The following is a 25,296-nucleotide window of genomic DNA, read 5'->3' on the forward strand; positions in this document are numbered from 1 at the left end:
AGCATCAGATGGTGTTGGAGGGAGTGGTCTGTTGATGCCCTGACTAATCTGTCAAAATTGATGTTCTGAAGTGGATGGTTGGGAAGAGGAAGGCTGTGTGCCCGATGGTTTTCAGTTTGAGAATCTGGACTTTTTCCTTTGTGGCTCATAAAAGCGTTGGGTTTGATAGTGTGCTGTGCACGATTTAAGTGAGGGCTGAGGACTGTATTTTCTCTTCTGTCAGGTGTATAAATCCCCAACAACCAAAGAGTAGCCCTGGAGTCTGTGTGTGTGTGGAGGGATGCGTCCGTCTTTTCTGCAAACAATTTGGTGCCTTTGAAGGGAAGGTCCTCTGTGGTTGTCTGTACTTCCTTGGGGAAGCCAGATAAATGTAGCCAAGAGGCTCATCGCATCACAATTGCTGTGAAGATGGATCGTGCTGCAGAATCGCCTACGTTGAGCACTGATTGAAGTGCCATCTTGGCTACCAGTTGTCCTTTGATAATGGCCCTAAACTGATCTCTGTGTTATTCCAAAAGCTGATCAATAAACAAATTGAGTTTGGAGTAATTGAAGTAGTCATATTTTGCTATTAGAGCTTGGTAATTTGTGATACGGAATTGTAGTGTGGCAGAAGAATAAGCCTTTCTTCCAAAACGGTTGAGGCGTTTCCAATATTTATCATGTGAGGTGGACTTTGCCTGGTGCTGACGACCTCTGGAGTTCACTGCATCCACAACAATCAAATTACGGGGTAGATGGGAGAAAAGAAACTCTGTGCCCTTGGCTGGGATGTAGTATTTCTTATCAGCTCGCTTACAGATTGGCACAACCGATGCAGGGGTCTGCAATATCATCTTGGCTGGATCCAAGAAAGCCTCATTGATGTGGAAGGCTTCTCTGGATGAAGAAGAGGAGTGTAAAAAGTCTATCAGCTTATGGTGTGATTCTTTTACCTCTAGAGGCAATTGCAAAGTATCTGCCACCCTCTTAGGTCTTGAAAGAGTTTAATGTCTGTAAGAGAGGGCAGAGGAGGCATCTCTGCCTCATCTGGTGAGGAGGATGAGATGGCGGAGGGGGACGAAATGTTGGTCAGTGGTGGGACCCTATTTGTCAAGTATCACATGGTTAGAGTTGGCCACAAAATTTCCATTAAAAAAGTCAATGGAAAATGACTTACACAGTAAGGCCCAATGCTGAAAGACTTTCCACGCTGTGAGTAGTGCCATTAAGCACATACCTAAATCTTTGCAGGATCAGGGCTGAAGTCTATTTTCTAAACCAGTCAGCGTAGTCAGTTAGTGTTATGAGTCAATGTTGATACAGCAAAGTAACAAATATCAATCATTTGGTACAGTAGCAAAAGTTATTACCTTACTATGAATATACATATGTGCTTTGCCTTGGCATTAATTTTTATAAATGCTTTCACATGTATGTACCAGCAGGAGACCTTAGTCTAATTATAATGTTATATTTCATTAATTTTTGTTGTTTGCTTCTGTTATAATTCTTCAGGAAGGTCTTATACTATTTCCCAATTCATCCCAGTTCGCCCTGGAGATCATGTGTTGTGGCTGATCTCTGTAACCTACCAATGTCACTCCCTAATTCACTAGCAGAATTGTGGTTGAGTGGCATAAGGAATTCCCTCACATAGGCTGTTACCTATTTCTGCAATGCACCAATTTGAAAGCATGGCATTTGTATTGAGAGTTGAAGTCAGGTATCCCACATGACTACAACATCTTCTAATCTAAACAGATGTGTAAATGTGTAAAAGTTTTGTAGTTACTTAACCTACAGTGCCTGTATTTCTTTGAGATCTGTTGTCCACATGGATTCCACCCATGGTGTGACTGCCAAGCATTTGGTGAATACCCTGTGCTGCAGAAGGACCAAAAGGCAGGACCCTGTGCTGAGAAAAAGTTCCTCACCTTGTGCCGTAATGATGGGTTTTCGAGATGTGTCCTCCTATGGGTGGGTGGATGTGCTTGCGTCCCTGCACTGCTAATTGGAGACTTCAGTAGCAGTGTCTGTTAGGCCTGCACATGTGCTGTCTCTCCTCTGGCTGCACCATGAGGCTAGCCAGTGCATGAAAGCTAACCTCCCTCAGTTCCTTCTCTACAGCAGACTCATTGACAAGAACTCCAAAGTAAAGGGGAGGAGCATGAGTTGTGGAGCACCTATAGGAATACATATCTCAAAGAACCATCATTACTGCACAAGGTAACTTCTTTGAGTAGTGTCCCTATGGGTGCTCCACTGTAGGTGACTCCTGAACAGTACCCCTTCTGGAGGGCCGGGACTTCAGAGTTGGGTCAGTTACAGATGACCGCATTGTGGAGCCGAAGATGGCATTGGAGGCAGAGTCCCCAGTGATCACATAGTGTTCTGCGAAAGTGTGGACTGATGCCCATGTTGCTGCTCTACAGATCTCTGAGATAGGGCTATTCTGGAAGAAGGCAACAGATGAGGAGATTGACCTTGTGGTGTGTATATGAATAGAGTCTGGAGGGGTCATGTTGCAAGTTTGGTAACACTGTCTGATGCAATTTGAGACCCACTTGGAGAGCATTTGGGCTGATATTGCTGAGCCCTTGGAAAACCCTACGGGACTTCCTGAAGGCCTTTGTCCTGCCCAGGTAGAAGACCAGGGCTCTCCTGACATCTAGGGTATGCAATATAGCCTCCCTGTTGTCTTGGTGAGGCTTGGAGTAAAAAATTGGAAGGTGACTCAATTGATTCATGTGAAACAGGGAGGTTGGATGTGGCCTGAGCATAACCTGGCAAAAGAGGAATTCAGATTCATTGGCGGGGACATAGTAGTTTTTGTCTGCCCACTTGCAGGTAGGCACTACCAACGCTGGGGTTTGCCGTATGGTTCTTGCCGGGTCTAAGGTAGTTTAATAGGGAGGGCGATCTTTGAGAGGAGGTAGAATGGAGGATGTCAAGTCAAGGAGTCAATGGTGAGTGTACTTCTAGTGGTATCTGGAGAGTGTCTGCAACTCTTTGCTAACTCCTGGAATAGACAAAAGTCATCTGCCAGAGATGGTGGGGAAGGCATTACTGCTTTGTCTGGGGAGGAGGAGAATATGATCCTCGGTGTCAGTTCTTCCTCGGCACCACCCTCCAGTTCCTCCTATAATATCTTGTGGAGGCGCCGAAGCTCTGGATGCTGCGGCCGAGGGGGTGTGTCTTGAGGGTTCTCGGGTGAGGCTTGAAGCCCAAGAGGCATGCCAGCGATATGCTGCCCAAGAGTCCCAAAAGGGCCAGTAGGGAGACATAGATCCCGGTGGTGGTGCCCATGAGTGGCCGAACCAGGATGGCAGTGGTGGGGCCACCTGTGGGTATATTTTAGGGCTTTGTTGATACTGAGCACTATATGGGGCCTGAGTGGAGTATTGTGATGCCACCTCCTCTGGTTCACTGTCTGAACCCTCACTAGAGAGCGGAGGAGCATGGCATGGCAGTGGGGATAATTCCCGTGCTAAGCACAGGCTCAGTGCATAGGTCCCGGCACTGAGAAGCGGAGACTGCGGTACGTCCGATATGCAGAGGTCCCTGAAGTGGCAGGATTCCATTAGTACTGATTGTCCTGGTGTCAGTGCCGGGGGGACAGGGATCTTGTCCATACTGGTCGCGCTGGTGCCGGATGAGGCGTCTTGTAGCTCTTTCTGAACTCTCTCCAATTTTTCAGCATCTTTATTGAAGTGTGAGCCCCAGAACTGGACACAGTATTCCAGTAGTGGTCTCATGCCATATACAAAGGTAATATCATCTCACTGCCTTGATATTTCCCAGATTATACCTAACTGGAGGCTCATGTTCTGTTGCTTATCCAACATTAACCCTAAGTTCTTTTCAGTTCCATTGCATTCCAGGATACTAACTACCATCTTGAATTTGTGACCTACATTCCTTGTTTCTAAATATTTGACCTTGCATTTGGCAGTATTAAAACCTTTTATTCAAATGAGCCCACTTCATCGGATGCATAGAATGGAACATACAGTAAGAAAATATTTATACATATAGAGAACATGAAAAGGTGGAAGTACCCATACCAACTGTAAGAGGCTAATTAATTAAGAGAGGCTATTATCAGCAGTGGAGAAAAACTTTTGAAGCGATAATCAAGATGGCCCATTTCGGACAGTTGACACAAAGGTGTGAGGATACTTTAACATGGGGAAATAGATTCAATTAGTGTAATGACCAAGCCATTCCCAGTCTCTGTTCAAACCTAACTTAATGGTATCTAGTTTGCATATTAATTCAAGTTCAGCAGCTTCTCGTTGGAGTCTGTTTTTGAAGCTTTTCTGTTGCATGCAGTTGGTATGGGTACTTCCACCTTTTCATGTTCTCTGTATGTATAAATATCTTCCTACTGTATGTTCCATTCTATGCATCCGATGAAGTGGGCTGTAGCCCATGAAAGCTTATGTTCGAATAAATTTGTTCGTCTCTAAGGTGCCACAAGTACTCCTGTTCTTTTTGCTGATACAGACTAACACGGCTGCTACTCTGAAACCTTTACAATTTTAGTTTTTCTTTCCTTTTCCCCTATTTCCTTCATTGTTTGTTTATTTTTACTTGCTGTGTCTTGTTTGCTTTTTTAAAATCATAAATTCTTTGGAGCAGTGACTAAGGGTAACATTTTCAAAAGTGCTAAGGTAACTTTGGAGGGAAGTCACTGGGACTTAAGCACCTAAATCATTTAGGTGCATTTGAAAATTTTACCCTATAGCTCTTATTTTTTTCTAAAGCACCTAGCACAATTTTGGATGGTGTAAAAATAATACATTATTTTTTTCTTAACATAGAGAAACAAAAATTACCTCTAACTGCTATCTTGATAAAAGATTATTTGGAGTTTAAAAACAGCACTTCTCATTAAAGTAATCAAATCTAATTGGTAGATTTATTGCAAAATACATCTATGATATATGCTTTATTTCTTTTTCACATTTTACTAGACTAAGTTTACAAATGTTTATAGCAAAGTTCATATTTGTTATTCGCCCAGCTTTTGTGTATGCATAATATTGTTCAGCAAATAATCACCAAAAGCCTTCTAATGGGCTCACCTGTTTTTCTTTCCCAAAGCATCAAAGGATAGAATCTTCTCCTTTCTCATTTTTTGCCATGTTCTGTTTATTTTGTGTGTGCGAGTGTTATCTGGATTAATGACATACAATAATATAACCAAACAAGCTGTTTATGGGCCCAATTCTAAGAGGCACAGAGCACCCCACAACTAACGTTAATTTCTGTGAGAGCTGAGGGAAGTGAAAACTTTCCAAGAGGTACTCAGCACCTCCCATGATAACACTCTTATCCCCAAACTAGTACTGTGCTTAGTCTTTATGATTGGGGCCCCTCTTGCATCAGAATCCAGTAGCATGGATGCAGCTATCCGCATTAGGGGATCATGATGCAGGATTGAGGTCTAGGTCTCTGAGCAGTGATGATAATGATTGCTATAGAAATTCCTATGAGAATTACATTTAGTTATCCTGGCACTGATTTTGTTTTACAAAGGGAGGGAAGGGATAAAGTTTATTTATTCAGATAATAGAATAAACACAGAATAGGTCACTTAATTGCATCTATAATGTGGGTTAGTTGAGAAATCTCAACATCTTAGTAGGGCAAATCTAAGTTTCAGATATAATAGCTAAAATTATCAAAAGGTTTACATTTTCCCTCTGATACTACTTTACATTGAATAGAGAACTTCCATATTTAATGTTTTTCCTACCTACATATTCACTATTCTGTTCCTCTTATACTTTAAAATGTAAATAATTATTTCTCTTACCTAGACCTGTTTCTTTCATGACAGCATTTATGCTCAGATTTTGACACTCTGCTTTTGAAAGAATCTTTTTGTTTTCTGATATACATAGTAGTTTCTCTTTCAAATGGAAAGGCCCTTCAGAAGTTGAAGCCCACGCTGTTTGACTTTCAACTTGATTTACTCTCAACCAAGGACTGAGATCTGAAAAACTTAAGTATACTGGAGTTTTCTCAGTTTTTTTATCTGAAGTTGAAAGATCAAAGGATGACCTTCCACTTCTGTTTACTAAATCTCCAGATGTCCTTATGAGTAAAGAACATGATTCTTCCAGGCGACCTTCAGCAATTTTCTCTCCTGGAACTGTACTATTTAATGACTCTCTCTTTGCTCTGAACAATGAATTCTCTAGTGCATTATCATTAATCACAAGGGATTGTCCATCCTTCACTTTGGGTATCTGAAAATCATTTGCATGAACTTTTCCCCAGGACATGTGTTTATTGGTGGTAATTTTGTTTATAACCATTTGTTTATGAATAATAGTCTGAGAAGCACATATATTTTCAGTATTCAGAGGCAAAACAACATCTGTGCATGCATATGTATTTGTATCAGTTTCTGTTTGTCCAGAAATGTCTTGCTCACTTTGGTTGCTGTGCATATCATTCAGATTTGTCCATTTATCTGTTTTTTCAGTACTTAAATTGAAATTCTCTAACAGAGACATACTAGTGTTATTTTCTTTTGTATTGTCCGTGTTCACACTTACATTATCACAGAAAGTAGTAGGCAGAACTGGAGCATCACTTGCTGTATCACAAGTACTGTTCAGTGCACAGTTTCCATTAGTTGTGCTTGCAGTGTCACTGTTGTGTTTCTCTTGAATATCTGTATGAATCTGTTTAAATTGAAATATATCTGAGGATATGCCACTGGTGCTTCGATTTAACAGATGAAGTGGTTCTGTTTTGTCTTGTTCATTATCTAAATAAATGTCATTAGACTCCTGTAAGTGACATTTCTGAAACTTTGTATGACTACTTTCTGTAACCTGAGACAGGATGGCAAAATTAAATTCAGCCATGGTTTGATGGTTGTCTGCAATTCTCTCAGTTACAGGACTGTCTTCTATGCCAATAACCTGTCTGGATTCTTTGTTTGGTGCTTCATTTATAAAGACACCTTTGTCATCCTGTGTGGCATCTGCCTTATCATTTGTATTACAAACTAATTCATTTGAAGCATTGCCAAATATATGCTTGCTGGAGTCTGTCTGTTGACCTGCATCCATACTGCAGACACCAAATTCTTCAGTATTGTCAAGGAGCATCTTTCTTGTTTTCTCTGGGAGTTTTGCCAATGCACAAGATCTGTCCTGTGGCTTTAGTTCTGCACTTGCATTGTTTTTCTCAAAGAACATTTTGTCTGTTTTTCCTATATTTGCTGTCTTTTTGCACTCAGCAACACATACTTCCGAGGTCTGTCCTTGAGTCATTAAATCAATATCTGTGCAGAGGGTTTTGCCTGGAGAAGCCTCCCTTTGCTTTTCTTCACAGTGGCTAGCAACGTTAACTTCATCCTTATAGTTTTCAAGAAGTTGTAAATCTATTAGGATGAAAATATTATAGTGACAAAAACATCTGAATGTTAAATGTTTTGTTTTTTGCAAAATGCAATTCACAAAGATGTATTGATATTTTCATTAATGTTCGTTTTCCTCATACCTGAAATAGTTACAATTTTTTCTAAATATCAGAAAGTTCCTAGAGGCAAATATTGTATTCATGTACTTGACAAAATATTTACAATGTTCAAACGAACAATATACTTACATTTTTGCCTATTTTTTAAAAAATGAAACGGTTAACTATTCTATGATTTGGTTGTAATACTATCCCAGTTGGTATTTGCCAGAATAGCGGTCTCTGCAATGAAATTGCTTATAGCCATATAGTTAGATATTTAACTTAAACAATTTCTTATTTTTTTTCATCCTATATGTATCTTAAATAAAGTCACTAATTTACTAGTGTAATTTTTCTCTCAATCTTTCTGATCTATAACTCATCAACCCTATTTAAGGGACTGTGTTCATACCATAGGAACATGCCATCATTTACGGGTGGCTAAATAATGAAGAAAAGCTAAGCCATCTGATACTTACAGAAGCTGTTCACTGTAAATATACTCCAATGCTATGAACATTTCTATTAGATAGCAAGAAAAGAGAAGATTCAATAAACCACCATATAGTTATGAAGGTCTTAAAGTTTTGACTTTCCATTCCTGTCATTTTGGAGGCTGGGCTTAGATAAGTACCATTTCATGGGCAGTTTCAAAAAACTAAAAAAAAAAAAAAGTTTTAGAGAGCTATATGAGGCATGAGTGTTTGTGGACGTGGCCTGCATGGAATAGTAATTATACCATTACATATTGAGCTATTGCAACCCTATCTCCAGCAGGGTGTACAGATAGAAGGGAAGAGTGTCTCCCTTCTTATGCTCCTATACTAGAGCTGGGGACAAGCAAGTTTCTCCGAACCTGTCCTCACATTGGCACAGAAAATACACCGCACCAGAAGGGATGGTGGAGCATGCAAATTGTACCTGAGTGAGGCAAGCAGCTCCAAGAAGGATTGTGCCTATACTCAGAGCTTTGTGTACTTTACACAAAGTGGCACCTACTGATACCAAAAATTTCATTAATTTATATGATATTTGATTTTGGGCACTGAATCTCTCTCATCATATAGTGTATTTGTGAGTATTTATACCTTTGGCAACAATGTTATATGTCTCTTCTATGCATCCACTTCCATTACTTGGTTCGGTCTGTACTTTATCAATGTCTGAAGAGCAGCCTACAATATTCTTTACTTCAATGTCATCTTCCTGTCCAGGACCAGAAATACTATCATTTTTTATTGTAGATTGTGTATACGCATTTTCTTTCGGACTAGTCTGTCATAAAATGGTAGATATGGTTAACTTACTAATTAGAGATAAAATATATTCAGGTTACTTTATCAAAGTTTGATTAGATTTAACAGGAAGGGCCTGATTCACTTTTTTACTACACTGCTGTAAATCAGTAGTCATTCTTTTGAATTAAATGAAGTTTCTTTGTTTACATACAGCAGTGTATCAGGCCCACAAGCTATATTCAGCAGGCAAGTTATTTGACTTCTAGGTTTTTCAGATGGGCAACTTTGCATGATGTAAATATTAGAAGAATTTTCAAAGGAAGAAGTGTTAATAAAATGTGCTGACTTGGTCACTAAAGAGGGCAGAGCTTCATCATACGATCCCAAATGACCTGTCCAATAATAAGCGAGGGCAGAAAAAGAAGACTGAAGAGAGCAGGGAATTGCTAATTACACAGACACGCACTTTTTCTTCACAAACCATTTGCTTTCTTTGTACATCTCCTTTTGTCCCTGAAAAAGGGATAGGCACTTCTATTTACTTTTTTCCATAGGCCAGAGCCACAAGTCCATTGACTTTTTCCATCTTGGGGTCTGATACCTTGTTTTTCCTCTATTCCTATGGATTTGTTTGAAGTCTCCTCTCCCTTTCTTAGCACATTGCCTGTCTCTTCCTCTGTTGCCTCTTTTCCTCCCATTCCCAGTATAGCCAAACTCAAACATTCAGAAATCATGAGCCAGGCCCCAAAAGTCATGAAAAGGGCTTTAAAATCACAACTTTGGGGGGGAAAAAACAGTATTGCATTCTTTTTATTTGCCTCTTGGTTTTGGAGACATTAGGGTGCACTTATATCACATTTTAAAGCTTTTCTCATCAACCATGAAAGTGAGAAATACTTTCTTTTTAATGAAAGGGGAGGTTACTCACACTGTGCAGTAAATGGAGTTCTTGGAGATGTGTGTCCCTGTGGGTGTTCCACTTCAGGTGTGCTCAGACCCCATGCGCCTTTAATCAGAGATTTTTGGTAGTAATGCCGTTCAGCCTGCACACATGTGCCCCACTCCAAAGCTATATAAGACTGCATGGGTGAACAGCCCTCAATTCCTTTTCTACTTCATAATCTCCAAAGCAGAGGAAAAGGAGGGCAGGCAGTGGGGCACCCTAAGGGGGACACATCTCAAAGAACTCCAGTTACTGCACAAGGTGAGAAAGCTCCTCTTCTTCTTCGTGTAGCTTCCATATGGAAGCTCCACTTCAGGTGACCTACTGAGCAGAACCCTCAGCTGGAGGGGAGGCTGCAGAGCCCAGTCCAAGACTGAAGACAAGATTGTTTCCAACAGCTGCCTCTGATCTAGAAGACTTGATCACTGTCTAATGCTTGTATGTGTGGAGCATGCGCGATGGGTATCATAGGCTGGGGAGGCTGTGCCTCCCCAAACAGCCAGGCGTGCCCCCGCCCACACTCTGCCCCCAGACATCCCTCCCCCGCTTCCTGCTCCATGCAGCTGGAGTCCAGTTTCCCTGTGGGGTGACCCCAGCTTGGGCCGCGCCGCCCGCCCTCCCATCGTTATGGAGCTGGGGGGGAGCTGCAGCTGCGCCGTGCACCCTCCCAGTGCTCCAGGGAGCTAGCCTGGGGCAGGGGCCTGGCAGCTGCAGTGGGGGGCAGCTCTGGGCTCTGATGGGCAGCATGGAAGGGAAGGGGCCTTGGGTGGAAGGGGCAGGGCTGGGAGCTAGCCTCCCTCCACCCCGTGGTTCACACACTGCCTGTGGTGTGAAGGTCCAAGTGGCAGCCTTAGAAATGTCCAGAATAGGAACACACTTGAGTAATGCCCTAGATATAGACAGAGATCTCGTGGAATGGGCCAACACCCCAGAAAGAGTCTGTATGTCTGCAGATTTATAGCACAATATAATGCAATCAGAAATCTACCTGTAGAGTCTCTGGATGGAAATCAATGAACCTTTAGACCTATCTGCAATGGACACAAACAGTCTGGGTAATTTTCTACTTCACTTAGTTCTGTCCAAATAAAAAGCTAAAGCTCTCCTAACATCCAAAGTGTGCAAAGTGGCCTCTTTTCTAGACTGGTGCGACTCTGGGGAAATAAATGAATAACTTGGTTGATGTAAAACTTGGACAACACCTTGGGTGAAAATTTAGCATGTGGACATAATGAAACTTTGTTCTTGAAAAATACTGTAAATGGATGCTCCACAATCAGAGCCTCTCTTTTCCCAACCCTTCAAGCAGAGTTGATAGCCGCCAAAAAGGCCAGCTTCTAAGATAAATTAATGAGGAAAGAAGTAGCCATTGGCTCAAAAGGAGGGACCCATAAGACATCTAAATACTAAATTCAAATCCCAAATCAGAATGCGCCCCTTAACTTGGGGGAAAAGGTTCCCCCAATCCTCTGAGAAACCTCAAAGTTGTGGGATGAGCAAAAACTGAGAATCTCTCAACGGGGAATGAAAAGCTGTTTTAGCTGCCAGGTGGACCCTGATAGAGCTCATAGATAATCCTGTTTTTTTCAGCTCAAGGAGGTAATCTAGGACAACTGAGAGGGAAATGTGAGCAGACGGAATACGTGTCTGGATATGCGAAAGGCTGAACCTTTTCCACCTGCAGAGGTAAGTATATCTCATGGAATCTTTTCTACTGTTCAGTAACACCTTTTCTACAGTTCAGTAACATCAGAACAAGTACACTCTATTCCCATGAGTCAAGTTTTAAGACAAAGAATCTTCAGGTTGGGGTGAAGAATCCAACTGGATCTTGGGAAAGAAGATAAGGAATGGATGGAAGGCTAATTGCCTGACAAATGGCTAAGTGAATCATGTAAGAATACTATATATGTCTGGGCCACACTGGAACTATTCATAGGATCCTGGGTTTGTCCTGCTTGATTTTATTGATCATTTTCAGAAACAGCGGTTGAAGGAAGTACATATAGCAGGCCTCTTGTCCATGGAACAAGGAACGTGTCTCCTAAAGAGAGAGGGCCTAAGACCCTACTTGAGCAAAAGTGTTTGCATTTCAAGTTGTACGTAACAGTATCAAAGAGGTCTACTTCTGGAACTCCCTAAATGAGAAAGATTTGACTGAGAATCTAAGAATCCAAATCCCAAACATAGTCCTGGGAGAAGTGCCTGCTGAGATTGTTGGCTATTCTGTTTTGTATACTCGGGAGGTAAGCTGCCGAGATAAGGCTGAAATTGACTATGCACCAGTTCCAGAGCTTTATTGCTTTGGCACACAGGAAAGAAGAGCTGGCCCTTCCTTGTCAGCTGATAAAGAACATGCAGGTTATGTTATCCATCAGGACCTTTATGGACCTATTTCTGATTAAAGGCAAAAAGATACAGACATTCCTGATTGCCCTCAACCCAAGTAGGTTGATGTGTAGTCATGTCTCTTGGGCAGATCATTTGCCCTGAGTTGTGTGGGTCCCAAATGTGTCCCCCACCCATTAGAGATGCATGTGTCTTGGTGACTGAAGGAGGAGGTAGAACAAATGGAATCCCCTCACAGACATTGTCATGGTCTTTCCACCAATTGAGAGAATCTTGTACTTGAGGTGAGACTGACATGACACCAGCTTGGTCAGGCTGTGGGTTTGTTTGTTTTTTGGAAGTATAAACAGTCCTGAGCTAGCTCTGGAAACATCAAAGGAAGAGCTTGGCATGTTGCATCACAAAGGTGTAAGCTGCCATGTGTCCGAGCAGTTGAAGACAATTTCTTATAGATGTCTGGTTTCAGAGTAGCAGCCGTGTTAGTCTGTATCCGCAAAAATAACAGGAGTACTTGTGGCACCTTAGAGACTAACAAATTTGTTAGTCTCTAAGGTGCCACAAGTACTCCTGTTATTTTTATAGATGTCTGTAGACTGATATGAATCTTTGAGGTGAGATTTGTTAACATCAAGAATTTGTTGGAGGGAAGATAAGCCCTGGCTGATATCACATCTAAGGAGGTTCCTATGAACTCTATTCTTTGTACCAGGCTTAAGATGGATTTCTCGATATTGAGCTGCAAACCTAGCTTGTGGAACAGGAATCTTGACATCTTTGTGGTAGTGAAAACCTTGTCAATCCTTGAGTAGCCAGGTATCAAGGTATAGGAAAACAATTATTGCTAAACATTAAAGGTAAGCTGCAACCGCTGCCAATATTTTTGAGAACACTCTTGGGTCAGACAAAAGGCCAAAGGGAAGTGATCCTGACCTATCAAAAACCACAGGAATCATTTGTGAGACAGATGAATTGCTGTATGAAAGTAGGCATCCTGAAGGTCAAGGGCCAAAAGCCAATCCCCTGGTTCCAGCGATGGAATTATAGCTGCAAGAGTCAACTTCCTGAATGTTTGTGATTTCACAAAGTTGTTTAGGAGTCTTAAATCTAAGATCAGTCTCCATCCCCTGTTCATCTTTGGGGCCAGAAAGTAACTGGAGTAAAAGCCCCTCCCTCTGTGCTGAACTGGAACTGATTCTATGGCTCCTATGCTCAGAAGGTTGTCAATTTCCTGTCTTAAGAGGTACGCTTGAGAGAGGTCCCTGAAGAAAGGGGGATGGGTAGCAGGCAATGAAGTAAAATGGATGGAGTACCCCAATCTGATAACCTACAGCACCCATTTGTCTGATATCCCTCCCATGCAGATTCAAAGTGAGAGAAATGGTCTCCATAGGGTGGGAGGTGGGTGGAATGGTATAGATGCAACTCCATTTTGTGGGGTTCTTCTGGGCCCTCGACCAGCTCATTAAACCTGATGCTTAAATGATGATAGGAGCTCAGTAGTGGATACAAAGGATGTAGATGGTCCCTTCCTCTGAACCCTTGATTTCTTCCTGGGCAATTCATAAAGTCTCTGGAATCTTGAAAATGGAATGGGGCAAGATCTTTATGCCATTTGGGATCTGCTAAACTTTCATTTGCTTGTAGGCATGTAAATCCCAAGGGATCTCAATGTATCCTTAAAGGTGTACAACCATTCATCAGTGGCTTCAGCAAACCGTTTGAGACCATCGAAGGGAAGGTCCTCAGATGGCCCTTGGGAATTCAGCCAGCTGGAGCCAGGATGCCCTCTGCATGATCACTGCTTTGGAGATGGACTGAGCAGCAGTGTAGGCCATGTCCAATGAGGCTTGCAAAGATGTTCTAGCTAATAGTTAGCCCTCATAGATAATAGCCTGAAACAGCTATCAACTGTTTAGCCAGCTCAATAAAGATGGTGAATTTGGCATAATTTGAGTGATTGTGCTTTGTCCTGACAGCTTGATAATTTGTGATCCTACATTGAAGAGTCAGGTAGGTCTTGCTGCCAAATAGATCAACATTTTTGATCTGTATTATATGGCATGGCTTTCATGTGTTATTGTCTGCCATGTTCACTGTCTCCACAACCAGGGAGTTCGGTGTTGGATGGGTGAACAAAAATCTGTAGTCCTTAGCTGGGATGTAATATCACAGGGGTATGCCAGATGGATTTTAGCGGGACCCAACAAGGCCTCACTGATAGGCAGGGCAACTTGGGTAGAGGGAGTCCTGTGGAGGATATCCAGGAGCTTATGCTGCAACTCTCTGACCTCTTCCAAGGGAATCTTTAGGGAATTCGCAATGCATTTCATTAACTCCTGGAAGTGTTTGAAGTAATCAGCTGTAGAAGATTAAGAAATATTTATTTGGAGAGTAGCACCTTTATCTGCCCTGGCTCACTGCTTCTCAAAGGACTCTTGTGCCTGAGGTAGTGGAGGGAAGGATAGGTGGAGTAGGAGAAAATGTCTTCCTCTGTTGTCCACACAAGAGAGACGAGGGGCATGGCAAATTGGTTATCGATATACAGCCCAAGGATCCCAGTATGGTTCCCAATATGGTTACTAGAGGCAGTGTGAAAGGCATTGGACATGGCATCCACTGGTGCTCAAACCAGGCTGGGCCGGCACAGGCTCATCTTTGCTGGAAGTCCCCTTTTTCTTGAAGGGGGAAGGTCCACCCCCTAAAAAGGGGAAGGGATGAAAACCATCCAAAACTAGCACCGTTTCTGGACTAATGGGAAAGGCTGTAATGAGAAGTGAAAGTGTGGAGTGATGACCAAGTCACTGCTTTACAAATGTCTAGAATTGGTGCTTGTGTCAGGAAAGCTGCAGAAGATGCCTGCACTCTAGTAGAACGTGCCAACGCTCCAACTGGTGGGATGGTATTAGCCAGCTAGTGAATAAGTGATCCAGGAAGAGATTCTCTGAGTGGAAACTGGTTGGCCCTTAGCGCTCTCCAACCACTACAAACAGTTGTGTAGAGGATCTGAAAGATTGAGTATGCTCCAGGGAGAATGCTAAAGCCGTTCTGACAACCGATGAGTGAAGCTTTTCCTCATCCCTATGTGTATGGGGTTTCAGAAAAAAATGAATAGATCGCTTGTTTAACATGAAAATTAGAGACTACTTCTGTAAGAAATTTCAGTGAAGAGTGAAGATAAAATTTATCTTTATGGAAAACTGTATAGAGAGGTTCTGACACCAGAGTTCTCAACTCACCCGCCCTTCTGGCTGAGGTAACTGCCACTAGAAATGCCACCTTCATAGAGCGGTGAAGAAGGGAGCAAGTTGCAAGGGGTTTGAAGGGGGGTCCCATCAATTTTGCTAGGACTCCGTTCCAATCCCAAGGAGGGATTGGGTCTCATAGTTGAGGCTACAATCTGGCCAAATCCTTTAGGGAATTGGGTGATGATGGAGTTGGAAAAAAGGGATCTATTATCCACCCATACGTGGAAGGCCAAAATAGCTGCCAGATGCACCCTTAGAGAGCTAATAGCCAAACGTTGTTTTAGATAGTCCAGTATGAGGTCCAGGGGTGCTCATTCTGGAGATGCACGTTTCCTCTGAGACCAAATAGAGAAGCACTTCCACTTAGCCAGGAATTTCTAGTTGAGGGTTTTCTGCTATTCAGAAGCATGTTTTGAACATCTTTGGAGCAGGACTTTTCAACGGGCTTCGACCATGAAGCATCCACACTATTGGATGGGAAGCTTGGAGGTTGGGATGGAGCAGGCACCCATGGTCCCAGGACATTGTCTGGCTCCAAAAGGAGGGACAGAAGTGGCTTGTCCAACAGGAAAAAACCTACTATATGCTCAGTAAATTTCAGACTGTTCTTGGATCATTATGTTGGAGAAATGATTGAATAGAGCAAAACAGAAGTTTAAATTGCTTAGATTAAGTGGAGTGCACAGCAGGATTGCAAACATTACCAAAGCATCTTTTCTTCACTGATATATTTACAAGAAATATAAGGTTTTGCAACCATTAAATACTCCTTATTTTTACCTGCAGATTTTCCTCTTGCTCAGTATGTTGATCTTTCTGAGAAAGGTGGCAGTCTTGGAGATGTCTGTAAGCTACTTTAAGTGATACCAGCATATTTTTAATAGCATCCATTTCTATTCTCAAGTCTTCCTCCTGTAATCATTGAAAGGTCACAGAACAAGTGAACACACCAATCTTTTTGCATATGGAAACCCGAAAGATAATTTTTACAGATATATCAACAGCTTCTCAAATTAAGATAAACTATAATAAAAAAAAGTAAAACGTCTGAAACCTCACAATAGAAGTAAATGACAAAACAGGTGCCTCTGAATGCTATAACCAAAACCAGCCAATTTTCTTATCCCCTTCACCCATACGTCTACACTGGAATAAAAGACTCCCAGCATGGTCATGGCTGGCCCAGGGCAGTTGACACTCGTGGAGCTAGAAATTGCTTTGTAGACATTCAGGCTCAGGCTGGAGCGTGGGCACTGGGACCCTTCCCCCACCCCCCACAGGGGTCCAGCCCAAGCCCAGACATCTACACAGCAGTTTTACAGCCCCACTGCCTGAGCACCCCACAAACGTGAGTCAGCTGACCCAGGTCAGCCCAGGTATTTAATTGCTGTGCCGACATACACTCAACATACAGATTTTAGACACATTTCCATTATCTCTTACCCTCTTCTTGCTCTAGCTTGGGTTTTGGTCACCATTTATTCCAGTTTGTAAGACTCAAATGCATAGACAGTGGTAACTGTGTTTGTTAGGTTTCAGAGTGGTAGCTGTGTTAGTCTGTATCAGCAAAAACAACAAGGAGTCCTTGTGGCACTTTAGAGACTAACAAATTTATTGGGCATAAGCTTTCGTGGGCTAGCACCCACTTCATCAGATGCATGGAGTGAAAAATACAGTAAGCAGAATATATATTATAGCACATGAAAAAATGGGAGTTGCCTTACCAAGTGAGGGGTCAGTGCTAACGAGCCAATTCAATTTAGGTGGAAGTGGCCTAGTCTCAACAGTTGACAAGAAGGGGTGAATACCAAGGGAGGGAAAATTACTTTGTTAGAGTCTTTTATTCTACCCTGCAGTGAAATGGAGGTTACTTCCTTGTAACCAGAGTTCTTCAAGAAGGGCCATGTGTATTGATCAAGGGAAAGCCAGGATAGAAATTTAAAAACTATAATAATAAAAAAAAAAAAAAAAGCTGTTGACAGTTTGCCATGTTTTCACAAATACCTTGAAAACATGAAAAGTTTATTTTCTTACCCCAAAATATTTCCCTTCCTCATTTGTATGTATAATATCTCATATTATTATAGTTGATTTGTTATTGCAAATTTACTGCAAAGTTGCTGTTACTGAGTTGTTGGGGTTTTTTTTAGAAACCATTGAATATTTGTTTAAAAATACATATAAAGTAGTACCACTAAAAACAAATATTGAGGGTAGGTCAGTATTTAAGCCAAATAATCTTGATAAAGTTACTTTAATTTTCATAATTTCAATTTATGGGGGGTTACACTAGACTTTTATAATGTAATGTATAATTTATAAATGACTTTTAAATGTACAGGAATACAATCTAGAAAATGCAAATGGTATATTTGTAATAGTTTAGGTACTATGACAAGGTTCTGTAATAGAAATATAATTTAGCCAATGTAAATGCAAAATACATTAGTGCAGTGGTCCTCAACCCAGAATCTGAGGTTCCCTGAGGGGGCTGGGAACAGGTTTCAGGGGGGGCCACCAAGCAGGGCTGGCATTACACTTGCTGGGGCCAGGGCAGAAAGCCAAAGCCCCACTGCATGGGGCTGAAGCCCAGAGCCCCACACCCTGCCACCCAGTGCTGAAGCCTAAGCAACTTAGCTTCGCAGGGTCCCCTGTGGCATGGGACCCAGGCAATTGCCCTGCTTGCTACCCCCTAATGCTGGCCCTGGCTTTTATATACAGAAAAACAATAGTTGTGGCACAGGTGGGACATGGAATTTTTATAGCATGTTGGGGAGGCCTCAGAAAGGAAAAGGTTGAGAACCCCCTGGTATTAGTGCATGCTAAGGAAACATCTGGATACCTCTGATGTAAGCAGTGGTTGACAAAAGCATAAGTCTGGAACTATATCTAAGTGCTAAGGTTAAATTAAAAAACAAACAAAACAAAAGCCTCCATTTGGCCTATGTGGTGTAGGCCCAAAAGAGATGTACGCCTGGCCTTCTAAAATGCAGAAGTCAAATGGAGTTTCTACTAAATCTACCTTTTAAAATATTTTTTGACACAAATTTGGAGTGTCCAGGAAAGAAAATATTTTACTTTTTCATACATTATTTTTGCAATATTTTCATGGGTTTTAGGAATTATTTGAAATGTTTGACTATTCCAAAACCCTTTGACTATACTAACATTTAATTTAATAAACTTACATCTTTTTTCCAAGTTCTTAGTGCTTTCTCATGCTCATTCTGAAGATTAAGGAACTTTTCTTCATTTTCTTTTGCCTTCTCCCTTTGCAGCTCATTATCTCTTTCAAGGGTCTGCAATAAAATTAATTATCCAAAAAATAATCAATATCACATTAATGAATTTTGATGTGTTTTATGTTGCTTGGACCTTTGCTTCTAACATGCTGAAAGTGCCATACAGATCAGTGATAATGTGCTCACTCAACAATAATTTTCATAAATTAACAGAAAGGTGCTTATAGTATAGCTAACAGGAAACAGGGGGAGGTTATGAAAAAGAAATGGCTATAAAAGGGTATAAAAACACTTGCCATTATTCAGTTTCACTGCATAAGTTTTAATGTGCTGAAAAAGTAATATGAAGTGTAGAGCTGAGAAATATGAAATGTAGCACAATCAAATCCCAGTGTACTTAAAGAAAAAACTACAGTATAACCAAAGAAAATATTTTTGTCTTTTGTTATCACAACTTATACTCAAACTTGCTTAATAACCTTTTCTATAATTTGAATTGTTTAATTTAAAATTGTAAAACACATCTGTTGGTATGTCAAATATTTAGTGTATGTCTGATTGCCCTTTATTTTTATTGGTTTACTGAAATTGAATAAAAGTGCTTTAAAAAGAATAGTAATATGCTATTAAGGTTTTTTTATGCTGTCATAATTGTGCTTCTAATGTTTCTGGGCTTAGTGTCAACTTTACTGTCATATTGATAAATTAAAAGCAAGCTCATGTAAATCAACAGTAACAGTTCTCACACATCTCTCTAGTACTGCTGGAATTTTATCCTATCATATTTTTATAACAAAGTGCAGAAGATAAAAGACTTACGGTATCCATTACCTTCTATAAAGATCATACAAACACATTTGAAAATGTAAACACAGTTTTAATGCATGTAACTACATGATCAACTGTATTTATAGGATTTCGCTGTGATTCTTTGAAACCACTTCTGGAAAAAATGTCAGATATAAAACATTCTTCAAAGGAATTCTTTTCTACTTCACTTTATAGCTACAAAAATATCAAATTACTTTTTGATTTACTTAATCTTAACATGCCTATAATCACTGTCTAGTTAATGTAGCCACACTATAAAATATTTGGAGAATGAATATAATATACAGCATTTAAAAACCTACAGTAGCTCATTCCTACATGTATGGAGAAGCTTACTTCATGATCTGTGGGGGAAATATACTAACTCCCACCTAATTAAATAAGAAAAGCTAGTCTGGACCCATAAAGAGATGCTCCCTTCCACTGCTGTTGACCAGCCAGCATCCATGCAGTGAGGTTCAGAAAAGTTGGATCAAGATGGAGGATTTTCCCCTCTGTCTGGAAGATTACATCTAGCTGGAAGAGGTAGTTGGACTGGAGGTCAAATGGAGAGATTCATCAAGTCTGAGACTCAGACCTGCCTTAGCAAGGCCAGTGCCAGTGTGATCATCTGGCGGATTCCTGTCTGAATTTCCTGATGATTCTTACAACTAATGGGATTGGAGGGTATGCATACATTAGTCCTGGAGCCCTGGGGATCAGCAGCACATCTGACAGAGAATCCTGGCACTGACTCCTCTGGAGCAGAATCTGAGACATTTCTTGTTCTCTTTCATTGCAAACAGGTCCCCCTATCTGGTGAAGATGTCCTGTATGATGGTATCTTTTACTGATCACATGTAGTTACTTCCAAACTGCTTCCTCAGGTGGTCTTCCAGAACATTCTGCAAGCCTTGTAAGTTAAGGGCTTTTAGCGTAATTTAATGTCAAATGCAGAAATTCCATAGATGTACAGCTTCCTGACAAAGCGGGGTGGATCTTGTTTCCCGTTGCCTGTTGATATAAAACATCTCCATGGTGTTGTCTGTCATAATCTGAATGGTCAACCTTTTCAGGAGTGGAAGGAATGCTGTGCAAGTCCGGCAAATGGCCCTGAGCTCTAGGAGTTGTTCTTTGAGATGTGTTGCACGTATCCATTCCACTTTAGGTCTGTGCACACCCAGTACACTAGCATCAGATTTTTCCCTTGGGGTACTCATAGGGGTGGCACATGCCCCCTCTACTGCCTCATGCTGCTGCATAATACTATAAAGGGCTGAGCTGCCCTCGACCCCGCTCAGTTCCCTCTTACCAGACAGACTCCAATATACAGAGGAAGGAGGGTGAGATGTGGATTAGACATGTGCAATGCAAATCAAAGAACGATAATTACAGGTTAGTAGCAGTTTTTCTTCTGCAAGTGATTGCCCATGTCCATTCCACTTCAGATGACTCTCAAGCATTTCAATCTGGAGGTAGGATCAGAGTCTACCTGCATAATGATTAAAGGACTACAGTCCAAATCTGGCGTCTTCTCTAGACTGTTGAGAGATGGCATAATGAGAAGCAACAGTATGCAAAATGAAGACCAAGTTGCAGGTCTACAAATGTCCAAAATAAGTACTTGAGCTAGAAGAGTTGCAGAAGCTGCATGTGCTCTGGTTGGCTGTGCTAACATCCTGTTCAATGGAGTAATATTGGCCATGTCACAGCACAATCATATACAGGAGGAGATCCATGACTGAATTCTTTGAGAAGAGATTGGAAGGTCCTTCATCTATCTGAAACTTCCATGAACAATTGCAAGGATGAGCTAAATGATTTATTCCTGTCAAGTAAAATGCTAAAACACTCTGCTAACATCCAACATATAGAGCCTATCCTCGTGTATGAGCATGAGAATTAGGAAGAAAATTCGTAAACATATTGCTGACTGATGTGGAAGTGAAAAACCATTTTGGTGAAAAACTTTGGATGAGGGCATAGGCATACCTTGTCCTTGTAGAAGACTGCATATGGTGGTTCAGATATCAGAGCTCTCAATCCACCTACTTTTCTTGCTGAGATAATTGGCACCGAAAAGGCTACCTTCATTAAAAGATGGAGTAATTAACAGGTAGTCAGCAGTACAAAGGGAGAACCCATTAGTTTTGCCAGTACTAAGCTTAAATCACAAGGGGAATAGGATTCTCTACTTGGGGATATAACTGGTCCAGACCCTTCAAAATCCTGATTGATAATCACTCTGTTTTCTCCAGTCCTATGTCAATCCAGAAGGTTGAAAGCCGAGATAGCTGCTAGGTGAACCCTGGCAGAACTAATGGCAAGACTTTGGTGTTTCAGGTATAACAAATAGTCCAGCACATGTTGTATTGTAAACCCCTTATTGTGGAATAGACAGAGAGACTCTTCCATTTCAACAGATAAAGCTACCTAGTCTAAATCTTCCTACTATTCAAGATGATGTTTTGTAACTCCTTTGAACAGATCTCCTCCTGAGGTGTTAACCATGGAGCATCCAGGCTGTATAAAGGACCTCCTGAATGGAATGGAGATGACTGTGGTCCTGTGATATCAGATCTGGGTCTTGTGGTGTCAATGGAGCCCTAGTTGAAAGGCTCAGCAGTGGAAAAGCAATACTGGTGAGGCCACGCCGGTGCTATGTGTATCACTCAAGCATGGTTCTGCTTGATTTTAACAACACTCTGTGAAGGAGCAGAACCAGAGGATATGTGTACATGATTTTGTATTTCCAGGGAAATAGGAAAGCATCCATCAGAGACCATGCTAGAGAACAAAATGGATGACACTTCCTGTTGATGCAGGTTGCACACAGTTGGAAAACGAACCTGACTATATCTGGGCAGAGACCACACGTGGTGACTAGTGAAAAACCTGCTCAGTAGGTCTGCCAGACTGTTCTAGAAGGTGGGAGGCTTTGAGATGGATTGAGTTGGTGACACAAGTCCCAAAGCAGCATTGCCTCTTGGGAAAGAAGTGTTGATATGACTGCTCTCTGTTCAAACAGAACATGGCTGCATGTTGACCATAAGTACTAGCAAATTTCTTCCCTTGATATGGGGAAGGAAAGTGTGACAAGCTAGATGAATGGCTTTCAACTCTTACATTATATGGAGAGCTAAATCCTGGCTAGACCAGACAGAGCCTCTGAATCTACTGAGATTGCAGGTGGGCCCCCCAACCTAGGGCAGAAGCATCCATAACCAAACTCAAAGTCAGTTGATGGGGAGCAAACAGAACTCCCACACACATACTGGATTGGTCTATCTACCAATTGAAACAGTCTAAGAATGATGTTAGCCCTCAAACCACCATATCCAATGAATGACAAATAGAGGCGTACACCAAGCTCAGCCAGCCCTGCAGCTTTCTGAGTTGAAGCATAAGACTTGGGGAGAGTACAGGTAGGAAAGGCTTGGCAGTGACCTGATAAGGTGTAAATGGATGAATATGAACTTTACTTTGAATGTTTGTTAAATTTTAATATATTACAATCCGAGAGAGAGTGTGAATGGAGAAAAGGGTTGGTGAGTTACTGAAGAAGCCCGTGGAAGAAGGAAACTGAGGCAGGAGTCATTTGCAAGGTCACCCTAAGGCCACAAGGGATTGCTCAGCTGGTAGCCACACAGTGACATTCTGCAACAGTTGTAACTGGGATAAAATAACCAGTGCCTGCATCGGTGCCAGATGGACCCTTCCTAAGTGTGAGCTACCCTTTTCTGTGGCAGAGCAAGAGGAATTCTGCCTCTTAGAGCCAGGACATGTTGACAGTGACCTGGATTAATGCCCCTTAGAGGAGTGGTGCTCCTTTCTTCCCCTGACCTCAGAAGTTTTACCAGTTGAAGAGACTTTCTTAGAGATGTGACCCTCAGAGCTACGAGCTACAGAGCTGACAGCAGTACTTTTTGAAGAGGACTGCTTAGAGTTTTCATTCCTAGCCACTCCAGGACATGAAGAGGGGTGTATCAATCTCTCCAGCAAAAACAAATTCAAGCAAGTCTCTCTTATGTTCTGTGTTCTGCTTGCGAATGACTTGCAAATGGCATCTCTCTCAGGGATGTGCCTCTCACCAAGGCATAATGAGCATCACTGGCTTACAAGATGGACAGTTATTAAAACGTGGAGACTTTTGTTCTACTCTAAGGGATTGACTTAGCAGCAGGAAATCTGACACAGAAAAGAAGGATTTTTTGGTTTGTTTGTTTGTTTTTTTTAAAAAGGAAACATTATGGAAAACTTATGACTAACTAAGGCCATGTCTACACTATCACTTATGTCAGCAAAACTTATATTGCTGAGGGGTGTGAAAAAACACACCTGATCAACATAAGTTCCGCCAGCATCAGTGGTAGTGTGCACAGGATGACGGGCTATTTTAAGCTCCAGTCACTCCTTAGCCTCTTTGCTGAGACTTTCAACTAGGATATCAATTAGTTCCAGTTTGGAAAGTTGTGGGTTTTTGTTTTTTTAGTAGATACGTATACTGATTGGGAACTAAATACATTTCTGTTTGAACTGTGAAAGCGAATCATTTTTTCTTCTTCTTCTTCTTCGAGTGCTGTCCCTATGAATGCTCCAATTCAGGTGTGCCTTTGATTGGAGATTTTCTGCTGCTACAAGTTGGAAGTTAGGCAATATCTGAGCTATTTGTTCACTGTGGAATCCCCTTTATGTGTATAAATGGTTCTAAATACCTTTAGATAGTTAAGGTATGTCTACACCAGTGGTTCCCAAACTTGTTCCGCCGCTTCTGCAGGGAAAGCCCCTGGCGGGCCGGGCCGGTTTGTGTACCTGCCGCGTCCGCAGGTTTGGCCGATCGCGGCTCCCAGTGGCCGCGGTTCGCTGCTCCAGGCCAATGGGAGCTGCTGGAAGCTTGGCCGTTTCCAGCAGCTCCCATTGGCCTGGAGCAGCGAACTGCGGCCACTGGGAGCCGCGATCGGCCAAACCTGCGGACGCGGCAGGTACACAAACCGGCCCGGCCCACCAGGGGCTTTCCCTGCAGAAGCGGCGGAACAAGTTTGGGAACCACTGGTCTACACTATAGACCTTACAATGGCGCAGCTGTACCGCTGCAGCTGCGCTACTGTAAGATCACTCGTGTAGCCACTCTACGCTAATGGGAGAGAGCTCTCCTGTGGACATAGCTACTGCCACTCATTGAAAGTGGTTTAATTATGTCAAATTCAGCATACTCTGATCTGCCCCTTCACCACTTTTAACATGCAGCCTGTGCCAAGGAGGGTGAGGGAAAGGTGGCACTATGCTCCGGATGTCGTTATGCCAGCCCTTTTGCCCTGCTGAAATTGAGGACAGGATCTTGCTCCTTTGATTTTCAGAACTCAATTTTCTAAAAAAACCCCAACACATCTTAACAACAACAACAAAATCACTTAACTAAAACAACAGTCTTGAGGGTAACTAAGATTTGCTTTATCCTCTAGAAAAAAATTGGTGAAAATTGGCAGCCATCTTTTTCTTTGAGGAGTTTAGGGAATAGGAACTACAGGGTGTGTTTCAAGGTTCATACTGAAAATTAAGGAGCTGAGGGACCAGAGGATCGGAGGTCAAAAGTTCTGAAAAGCATTCTGATGTGTTTAACAGCCCTACACTCTTCAAAAGTATACAGCAGGTAGTAGTAGATTGTATAATCAAGAAAAATCTGACCTTATATTCTTCTTTCAGTGCATTCAATTCACTTTCCATTCTGACATTTGTTTGGGTCAGTCGCTGAAACAGCTGCTGCATATGTTGTAGAGAACTGATAATCTCCTTATGAAAATAAACAAATCATGGTATATTAAATAATCTGTTTAGTTTGTGAAGTTTGAGCATAAAGAAAATAATGGATGTTTTACAAATACTTTATTTTTGATTAACAAATGTGTTCTTTCCTCAGTTAATAGATTACATAATTTACATTAATATCACTATTTCTCTTTTTAAATTATCAGTATCAGTTTTGGGAGGGGGTTGGTGGAAGA

The 25,296-nt window shown here is 41.7% G+C and overlaps 1 protein-coding gene across 1 annotated transcript in view; it reads right to left on the minus strand.

The window, feature by feature from the left end:
* CCDC73 (coiled-coil domain containing 73) overlaps positions 1-25,296 on the minus strand; it is a 66,255-nt gene that overhangs the window by 7,796 nt on the left and 33,163 nt on the right. The window contains exons 8-12 of the mRNA XM_065403327.1: positions 24,980-25,084; positions 18,431-18,541; positions 16,023-16,154; positions 8,556-8,742; positions 5,804-7,387 (exon numbers count right to left, since the gene is read on the minus strand). Coding sequence (XP_065259399.1) covers positions 5,804-7,387; positions 8,556-8,742; positions 16,023-16,154; positions 18,431-18,541; positions 24,980-25,084 — 2,119 coding nt within the window. The remainder of the gene's footprint in view (positions 1-5,803; positions 7,388-8,555; positions 8,743-16,022; positions 16,155-18,430; positions 18,542-24,979; positions 25,085-25,296) is intronic.

Source organism: Emys orbicularis, chromosome 4 (assembly GCF_028017835.1).
Source record: "Emys orbicularis isolate rEmyOrb1 chromosome 4, rEmyOrb1.hap1, whole genome shotgun sequence".
Lineage (NCBI taxonomy): Eukaryota > Metazoa > Chordata > Testudines > Emydidae > Emys > Emys orbicularis.